The following is a 10449-nucleotide window of genomic DNA, read 5'->3' as shown; positions in this document are numbered from 1 at the left end:
CCCCTTAATTTTACACAGGAAAACCCAACTGATTTGGAAAGCCTCATGTCTTTCGAATGTGCCAATAACTCCAGGCAATGTATTACCGAATTTTGAAAGCACTAAGGCAGAAAACAGCATACTTTAGATTCCAAGGCCAAAAAATCCTAAACAATAGGTTTACCCCCAAAAACTATATATTTTTTAAAAAAAGTACACATTCCAAAATGGGTAACTATGTCTCTCTACTCCTAACTACCAAACATCAAAGCTTGTCTGAATGTAGCGGTTTATAAAAATGTATTAAAATTCTGAAAAAATCACTTCAAAGGTTTTATTTTGCTGCTCCACATCTCCCACACCGAATAAGGTACCAAGAAAAAGCACCCTGAATATGGTTGCCAGGGGCCCTCCAAACAGGTTCTGAACGCCAGGGGTCTACAATACAGTTTGATGCCCAATATGCATAGATTTACCAAACTATGTGGCATACAGAGACCCCCAAATCCAAATAGTGCATATGAATTTTCATGTATGACATGCTGGCTACTACAATATAAGCACCCGGTATGATTATTATGTGCCTTGAGACCCTCTAACAGTATCGAGACCCTAGAAAACCATATATTTTCAGTACACATCCTAACGAACCTAAAACGAGTAAATATGTCTTTCTACTGCAAACGACCAAACTGCAAAGCCATGCTAAACAATGTTTTTTTAGACATTTCTGAAAATTGTCACAAAGCTTGCATTTTACCCTATTGCATACCCCACAGTTCATAACGTACCAGCATCCTAAATATGAATGCCAGGGGTCTAGTGAACAGCTTGATGCCCAATATGCATAGATAAACCAAACTATATGGCTCACAGAGACCTCAAAATGGATATATAGCAGACAAAATTTCCATGGGCAAAACAAAGTAACAAAGAACAGAGCGGAATTCGATAAAATCACTAAAATCAAAAAAAAACACACAAAAAGCAATGCTTTTTTTTTTTCCCCTAGTGTAATTAGCAGTCAGAATCAGAGTTGTAAGCAGCAGATCCACGTTGAATATCGTTGAACTGGACTGGAGGCGCTGGAGGTAGGTGTCCCACGCAGATCCAGGTCGAGGGTCGGCGCAGGGAGGGAGAGGAAGTAGGCTGTGATACAGGAAGCAACAGAAACTTGTCCGCTGTTCCTATGGGGCCCCTGGGCGATCCCGCCAAAGGGGTACCTCATTGCCTAGAGGCGTGGGAACAAGCAGAAACGAAAGGCGTGTCTTTAAAAGCCGCTCCTTCGCTCCCCCAGTAGTAAACGCTGCAGAAAGTAGATTCTAGTTTCTATGGCATTTAAAAGGTTAAACCCACTTAGTTGCATGAGCATCATTTCTCCAACCACTACCCCCTTAGGTGAATAAACAATGGTGAATAAATCAATCAGAATAGACTGTATATAAATAACTAGAACTCATCAGCACAAAAGTCGCTAATTGCCAGTTCTCACACCCATTCAACCAGAGAAACATTACCATTGCACCTCTAACAATCCTATCCTATATAATAAAATCCAAGTGTCTCTGCGTCCAGTCCGTCCCTGTGTCCGTGGAAATGCGCTACTGCGCATGTGCAGCACGGACCGTCTCCTAGCAACATAGCAACAGTTCTAGCGCCGCGCAGCCAATAGGAAGCGAGTCGGTTCTAGGCTAATCCAGTGCTCAGCGCAGGCAGGAGCCGGAGGGAAATGCCTTGGGACGAAATGAGCTCTCTCGCACAGAAGGTGGCCCGGCAGAGTTTTCACAGCAGCGGAGGGGTCGGTCTGGGCCTGTCGGAGGAGAACTTGGGACAGCTGTGGAAAATGAGCCAGGTGCAGGGTGGAAGATGTGGGTCTGGGTCCTGGGAGGGACTCGGCGAGTCGGCTCGGGAGGGAAGGGCCCGCGGCCGCCCATGACTTACATGCACATCTGTGAGACTTCGTGCTTCGGCATGGGAGTGTTCCTGCTGCGCCCCGTGGACTGTATCAGCTTAACGTGCTCTACGGCAAGTTCCACATTAACGGCTTTGATCGGCTGGAAGCGGCCGGTGCAGCAGGAAAGGAGCCCCTCGAAATTCTCACTTTCACCCCTCCGCTGCTCCCCTTCCAGTGCGGCTCTGTGCGCCTGGTAGCGATGCGCTCCGTGCGAAAGTTCGGGATAACAGCCCGTCCTGCCTGCTAGCTCCACACAGGGGGAACCTGCATCACATCAGCGCATTGGATGGGCCCGCTGCCTTCCTGGTCATCCTGGCATCCCCTACGACACCCAGCGGATGACGGGTATTGTCACTACTACAGCTCGATGATGTCTGGTGTGGGGGGAGCCGGGGGGGGGGAGCCTGGGCACAGGTACAGATTTGGGGCCATATTTAAGGCTGACTGCTGGCACAATTACAGATTTGGGGGCATATTTATGGCTGACTGCTGGCACAACAGGTACAGATTTGGGGGCATATTTATGGCTGACTGCTAGCACAGGTACAGATTTGGGGGCATATTTAAGGCTGACTGCTAGCACAGGTACAGATTTGGGGGCATATTTATGGCTGACTGCTAGCACAGGTACAGATTTGGGGGCATATTTATGGCTGACTGCTGGCACAACAGGTACAGATTTGGGGGCATATTTATGGCTGACTGCTGGCACAGGTACAGATTTGGGGGCATATTTATGGCTGACTGCTAGCACAATTACAGATTTGGGGGCATATTTATGGCTGACTGCTGGCACAATTACAGATTTGGGGGCATATTTATGGCTGACTGCTGGCACAAGTACAGATTTGGGGGCAATATTTATATAAATGAAAAGTTTCATCAATGTTTTGTAAGGTTTGTTTATTAAAAAACTGTAATGGTAAGGTGGGAAATGGTAATACAAGATAAGGGGGGCGCTAATTGAAGTCCTTGCCTAGGGTGCCAAACTACCTTGGCCCGGCCCTGCCCACGGATATGTTCTAGCGCCCGTTAATTTAACGGGCTTAATGTCTAGTTAAATATAAAGTGGCTATCCATCAATTGCAACAATCTAACTAGTGTTGGACTGGGGTGTCTGGGACCCATATCTTCGTTCTTCTGAATTTGTATCTGGACAAACTGTAGGTGACTTTGCAATGTGTAGGTTTTACCACTGGCAATTTCAGTTATTGCCAATGGAAAAGCATTTTTGGGAGGTTTGTAGCCCACAGCCATGCATTTTTATCAGGGGTGACAAATCTCCCTTCACCCCTGTGGAGGCTTATTTATTAAAGGTTGGATATTAGTGGTTTTTGAAACCAAGCCTAAACTCACAAGCTCTTAAACACCAAGGGGCCGATTCACTAAGCTCGAGTGAAGGATTTGAATGAAAAATACTTCGAATTTCGAAGTATTTTTTGGGTACTTCGACCATCGAATGGGCTACTTCGACCTTCGACTACGACCTTCGACTTCGATTCGAACGATTCGAACGAAAAATCGTTCGACTATTCGACCATTCGATAGTCGAAGTACTTTCCCTTTAAAAAAACTTCGACCTCCTACTTCGGCAGATAAAACCTACCGAAGTCAATGTTAGCCTATGGGGAAGGTCTCCATAGGCTTGCTAAACATTTTTTGATCGAAGGATTTTCCTTCGATCGTTGTATTAAAATCCTTCGAATCGTTCGATTCGAAGGATTTAATCGTTCGAACGAAAAATCCTTCGATCGAACGAACGAACGTTTAGCGCTAAGTCGAAGGATTTCAATTCGAGGGTCGAATTTCGAAGTATTTTTTACTTCGAAATTCGACCCTTAGTGAATCTGCCCCTAAATGTTATTGAATTTATTAAAAGATCCATATATAAAAAGTATGGACACAAAAAAAATGCTGAACCGATTCGCTAAAAATTATGAATACCTTAAAAACCATTTAAAATTTTAGTTTCATGGACAAAGTCCAAAATGATTTACATTGGTCCAATAAGATCAGCACAGCTATCATGGACTTCTATAGCATCTAAACAACTTTTACTTGGAGAATTCTGGCATTTGAGGTTTTTGAGGTATTTACATTAAATAAATTTCCAGTTTTTAGAGCTTATAATATAGGAAAACCATACATTTTCTGAAATTTGCGGGGAAAAAACCTCAACTCAATTGTTAGTAAACGGGCTCATCACCATTAGGGGCAGATTTATCAAAATGTGGGAATAGAACTCAACACAGAAAAACTCACTCACTTTCTATTCATTCCTATTGGAGTTTTAGAATCATATTTATCACTGGAGTTCATCATTTGATAAATGTGCTTTTCGAAATCCCATAGGAATGAATAGAAAGTGAGTTTTTCTGTGGCAAGTTCTTTTCTCGCATTTGAATACATCTGCAATGTAACACTCAGATTTATAAACATTATCTTAAAGGGCTTGGTCACCTTCCTAACACTTTTTTTTAGTTTAGTTAAGGTATGCACCAAATCCACTATTTTGGATTCAGCCGAACCCCCTAATCCTTCACGAAAGATTCGGCCGAATACCGAAAGGAATCTGAATCTGCATATGCAAATTAGGGGTGGGAAGGGGGAAACATTTTAACTTCCTAGTTTTGTGACTAAAAGTCATGCGATTTCCCTCCCCGCCCCTAATTTGCATATGCAAATTAGGATTAGGATTCGGATTCGGTTCGGCCGGGCAGAAGGATTCGGCCGAATCCGAATCCTGCTGAAAAAGGCAGAATCCCGAACCGAATCCTGGATTCGGTGCATCCCTAGTTTAGTTGTTTTCCAATTATTCACCAGTAATAAATACAATTACTTTCCATCTTTTACTTTTTCCATTTTTTTCTATAATTAAGAAGTTGAATGTTCCTGTCTCTGTTGTTTGAGTCTGGCAGCTCAGTGATCTATGAGCAGATTCTGAACTGTTAAAGGGGTTGTTCACTTTTAGTATAAATGTAGAGTTATATTTTAAAACAATCTGCAACTGGTTTTCATGTTTTGTTGTTTGCTGTGTTTCAGTTTAACAGCTCTCCAGTTTGCAATTTCAGCAATCTGATTGCTAAGGTCTAAACTACCCTAGCAACCATTCATTGCTTTGAATAAGAGACAGAAAAATGAATGACAGTTCCTGAATAAGATAAAAAATAAATACAGGTATGGGACCCGTTATCCAAAATGCTTGAAACCTGGGATTTTCCAGGCAACGGATCTTTCCGTAATTTGGATCTTCATACTTTTGTAATGACATACTCAGGGGCCTCATGAGGCCCAAATAAAGAGCAATTTCAACATATATTGGTAAAACAGGTCAACCTCTGTGTATTTTGGGGGTCCTAAAATTAGTTTGCTGTGGGGCCCAATAACTTCTAGTTAGGCCACTGGACATACTAAATTGTAAGAAACTCTACAGCACCCAGCAGCAACTGGAAGGGTCTACCACTTGCTCTTCAATTAGAAGCCCGGCGGTGAGCAGTGTGACAGGAAGTAGGCGTGGCTTAAAGCAAATGGAGGCGAGGATTAAAGCAAATGGAGGCGAGGCTTAAAGGAATTGTTCAGTGTAAAAATAAAAACTGGGTAAATAGATAGGCTGTGCAAAACAAAAAATGTTTCTAATAGTTAATTAGGCATAGATGTTATGTATAACGGCTGGAGTGACTGGATGTGTAACATAATAGCCAGAACACTACTTCCTGCTTTTCAGCTCTCTAACTCTGAGCTAGTCAGCGACTTGAAGGGGGCCACATGGTACATATCTGTTTAGTGAGTTTTCAATTGATCTTATTGATTCAAAAGCAACAGATATGACCCATGTGGCCCCCCTTCAAAGTCTATGTTCTGTCTATGTTCTGTCACGCCAGTCTTTATACATTACATATTTGGCTAACTAAGTATATTAGAAACATTTTTTATTTTGCACAGCCTATTTATCCAGTTTTTGATTTTGATTTACATTGACTGGTTACCCTGGTTACCAGGCAGTCACCAATCAGAGACTTGAGGGGGGCCACATGGGTCATATCCAGTAGCGTAACTAGAGGGGGGCGGGCCCTGGTTTGTGATGCGCAGCCGGGCCCCGCCCCCCTCCATACCGCCCGCGTTTTCAGTGGAGCGCGGGCTGCCGGGGGCCCTGAGGGGGTGCGGACCACTGGTCCTATCTGTTGCTTTTGAATCTGAGCTGAATGCTGAGGATCAATTGCAAATTCACTGAATAGATATGTCCCATGTGGCCCCTCAAGGCCTCTTCAAGTCCACGACTAAATCAGAGTTCTAGAGCTGAAAAGCAGGAAGTAGTGTTCTGGCCATTATGTTACACAACCAGTCACTCCAGCCTTTATACATTATACATTTTTGACTAACTAACTACATTAGAAACATTTTTTATTCTGCACAGCCTTTTTATTTACCCAGTTTTTATTTCTACACTGAACCGTGCCTCAACTTTTGTCAACTAAATCGTTTTTCTATTGTGGTTTAAAAGAAACCCTTACAGTATTTTGAATAATTGTCCGTCGCGCTGTGCGTTACTCCTTTACCCTCTCATATAGTGAAACTTCAGCTTTAAATGCTTTGATTTGAAGTTTCCCTCCTTATACATTGTTTTCTATGGGTGTTCTACTGAATGCCTTACTACTCTCAAACGAATGTGCTTTTCTGTTAATTCCTTCCAATGTCAAGCCATATTGCTTTCCTTTCGCTGAACTGAGGATTGCTCCACCAGGTTCAAAATGAAGCAGGCGCCGCAAGTCACATGTGCGTGACGTCACCGGAGGCCTAATATTGACACGGAACTAGCGCGACGTTAGCATTGCCTGTTAGCAACTTGGAACTAGCAGCTACCGTGGAGGCATGTTGAAGGTGGAGGTTTCGGTAGATATTCGGGAAGATCAAGACCAGTCACGTGACAGCACCGAGACCATTCCCGGTTTCTCAGACAGACGCTTTTGTTAAGGTTTAGGTTTTTGTTAATTATTTTCCTTCATGCATTGAAATTGTAGCTAGAACGTACACACCAGTGATAGCTGAGTATTTTTGTTACGTTAATACCGAAGATTACGTTTTTCACACATTTGAACAAAAGCTTAGGTAATGTTTAAATCAGTATTGTGTGGAAGGCAACAGAGCAAATTTTATCACTTAAAATGCTGTATGCGAATCCCCTTCACACACTTTCTGACATATTTATCTCCAAATCTCAACTGTTCGTAAACATGCCCCTTTCCCGCATAGAATAAATACTATTTGCGAAGAATTGCTAGTGAAATCGTTGCTTACATTTGTTGAATCACACAGCACTCAGGAGTGATTTTATCTATTTTTATTTATGTTATCTATAGTTGCTTACGATTAAAGGGAACAACCCCTCCCTCTGGTCTGCCAAGTAACATGCTAATTAAAAGTTAGTTTATTAGGGATTAGACCTAAAATACTGTAATTTTTTGTGAGTCCAGTTCAAGGCAAATACCTTGTGGATTTACAACTTTTTTTTACAATCTTACGGTACTTGTTTTCCAGCATGCTCTTGGAACAGTTGTTTCAGCAATGAAGGCTTCCACTGGTCTTCCACAGGATGGGGATGAATATGATTTTTACCGTATTTTTCCTGGATTTCGTGACTTCTGTGAATCACGGGGAGACCGTTTACTCCACTGGTAAGATTGTGTTTATTGTGATAAAATGTTTGGAATCTTGTCACATCTGAAGTTCCATATCATTTTGGTCCATGATAAACAAAATTGGAGGTTATTTAAAGAAAAGTTGCTATGCTGGCAACAGATTTTATTACCTACAGCAACCAATCGGCAAGTAGTAGTTTACTGTTTGCATGTTTTTTTTAAAAGTTTTTTATTTAAAGTTTAAAACATAACACAGTTAAGAACAACAAAGAGACAAAGAGACAGAAAAGGGAGAAAGTTGAGAGAGAGAGGGGGGAGGGGGGGTAAGGTATAATATGATACATCCAATAAATTAGTGTATAGGCAGTTAACCAGTTTGCACATTCAACCAAGTACCCCAGATCGCTTCAAATTTCGCGGGGCATCCTCTCGAGAGATAGGTCAGTTTCTGATTCGAGAGAGAATCATTTACCAGAGTTTTCCAATATTGTATCGTGGGAGGGTTGAGCGATTTCCAGTGCATTAATATGGCTTTCTTAGCATAATACAGGAGCTGTAAATAACATAAACTAGTATACGGGTGCAGCTGCAAATCCCCTACTATCCCCAACAGACAGGTTTCTGGCGAACGAATGCTGGGCAGTGCAAGCTTTTTATTCAAGTATTGGAGGACTGCACTCCAAAAACTCTGAATTAATGGACAGGACCAAAACACATGAAACAGAGTACCAGGTTCCACACTGCACTTAGGGCACAGGTCCGACACCGTAGCATAGATTTTAGCCAGGCGGTAGGGGGTTAAGTAAACTCTATTTAAAAATTTAATTTGTATAAGCCTGTCCCTCATGGATATTGATAGTGCTGTTACAAGCTGTAGTGCGTCCTTCCATTTTTCATCATCCAGGTCAGGAATGTCTGCTTGCCATTTGCCCTTAACTCTCTCAAGGGGAGAGGGACCAGCGGTAGATAGTATCGTATATAACCAGGATAGGGGTTTTGGTAGGTCTAACCTGTGCAGATAGGTCTTTAGGTCCACAGGCTTTATTGGGAATTGCACGTTGAAATCATGGCGTAATTGGAAATAACGAAACAACTGGCTAAAAGATAGACTACAAAGAGTGGTGGTAAATGGAACATTTTCTAATTGGACCAGTGTTGTTAGTGGAGTACCGCAGGGCTCTGTACTAGGTCCCTTGCTTTTCAACTTGTTTATTAATGACCTGGAGGTGGGCATTGAAAGTACTGTCTCTATTTTTGCAGATGATACTAAATTGTGCAGAACTATAGGTTCCATGCAGGATGCTGCCACTTTGCAAAGTGATTTGTCTAAACTGGAAAACTGGGCAGCAAACTGGAAAATGAGGTTCAATGTTGATAAATGCAAGGTTATGCACTTTGGCAAAAATAATATAAATGCAAGTTATACACTAAATGGCAGTGTGTTGGGAGTTTCCTTAAATGAGAAGGATCTAGGGGTCTTTGTAGATAACACGTTGTCTAATTCTGGGCAGTGTCATTCTGTGGCTACTAAAGCAAATAAAGTTCTGTCTTGCATAAAAAAGGGCATTAACTCAAGGGATGAAAACATAATTATGCCTCTTTATAGGTCGCTGGTAAGGCCTCATCTGGAGTATGCAGTTCAGTTTTGGACTCCAGTCCTTAAGAGGGATATAAATGAGCTGGAGAGAGTGCAGAGACGTGCAACTAAATTGGTTAGAGGGACGGAGGACTTAAATTATGAGGGTAGACTGTCAAGGTTGGGGTTGTTTTCTCTGGAAAAAAGGCGCTTGCGAGGGGACATGATTACACTTTACAAGTACATTAGAGGACATTATAGACAAATGGCAGGGGACCTTTTTACCCATAAAGAGGATCACCATACCAGAGGCCACCCCTTTAGACTAGAAGAAAAGAACTTTCATTTGAAGCAACGTAGAGGGTTCTTCACAGTCAGGACAGTGAGGTTGTGGAATGCACTGCCGGTTGATGTTGTGATGGCTGATTCAGTTAATGCCTTTAAGAATGGCTTGGATGATTTTTTGGACAGACATAGTATCAAAGGCTATTGTGATACTAAACTCTATAGTTAGTATAGGTATGGGTATATAGAATTTTAATTAAAAGTAGGGAGGGGTGTGTGTATGGATGCTGGGTTTTCATTTGGAGGGGTTGAACTTGATGGACTTTGTCTTTTTTCAACCTAATTTAACTATGTAACTATGTAACGTATCCGGGTGGGGGTGGAAGTCCTGTTGGATTGTGGCAAAGCTCTTACAGTCACCCCCCGCGACGATATCACCAAGAGTTTTAATCCCAATCTGTGCCCACCGGGCGATGTCTGGGAGTGAGCGTAAATGAGGGAGGTGATTATTACCCCATAGCGGGGTATGGGGGGACCAGGTGGTGGAGGTTCCTCGAACCAGTTCTTGGGATTTCTGAAATGCTTTCACCACTGTTTGCATAGGGGTAGTGGTCACGTGATATGGGGAGACACCTCGGTAAGGGAGTTTGGCAAGGGCCTCAAAGGAGCCTAACACTTCTAACACCACCGCTGAGTTGCTTCTATCAGGGACAATCCACCAGTGGGCATAAACCAACTGGGCCACAAGGAAGTAGAGTTTAAGATTAGGTAATGCTAGGCCTCCTCCAGAAGCCGGCGCCTGTAACACCCTAAAGTTTAATCGGGGATGTTCTCCTGCCCATAAGAAATTCCTAATTATTTTGTCTAGTCTGGTGAACCAATGGGCCCGAGGGGTTATGGGAGAGTTGTGGAGAGTATATAGAAATTTGGGTAAAAACATAATTTTAAACATATTAATTTTGCCTGGTAAAGAAAGAGGGAGGTCTTGCCATACAGCAACTTTGTTAGTCAGGGTCTGC

The 10449-nt window shown here is 42.5% G+C and overlaps 1 protein-coding gene and 1 pseudogene across 1 annotated transcript; both read left to right on the top strand.

The window, feature by feature from the left end:
* Positions 1 to 1530: 1530 nt before the first annotated feature.
* LOC121396016 (2-aminoethanethiol dioxygenase-like) lies at positions 1531 to 2312 on the top strand. Its single transcript, XM_041570612.1, has 2 exons — positions 1531 to 2032; positions 2109 to 2312. The coding sequence occupies exons 1-2, from the start codon at positions 1846 to 1848 to the stop codon at positions 2273 to 2275; spliced, it is 354 nt and encodes a 117-aa protein (XP_041426546.1). The 5' UTR covers positions 1531 to 1845; the 3' UTR covers positions 2276 to 2312.
* A 4490-nt stretch (positions 2313 to 6802) lies between these two features.
* LOC108697516 overlaps positions 6803 to 10449 on the top strand; it is a 48455-nt pseudogene continuing 44808 nt past the window's right edge.

This window comes from Xenopus laevis, chromosome 7S, assembly GCF_017654675.1.
Source record: "Xenopus laevis strain J_2021 chromosome 7S, Xenopus_laevis_v10.1, whole genome shotgun sequence".
In the NCBI taxonomy this organism is placed as follows: Eukaryota; Metazoa; Chordata; class Amphibia; order Anura; family Pipidae; genus Xenopus; species Xenopus laevis.
This window is presented reverse-complemented; position numbering and strand designations above follow the sequence as displayed.

Coding starts and splice junctions, on each gene's coding strand:
- LOC121396016 (XM_041570612.1), top strand. CDS start 1,846: ATGTGGGTCTGGGTCCTGGGAGGGACTCGGCGAGTCGGCTCGGGAGGG. Junction 2,033..2,108: donor CACATTAACGGCTTTGATCG/GCTGGAAGCGGC, acceptor CTCCCCTTCCAG/TGCGGCTCTGTGCGCCTGGT.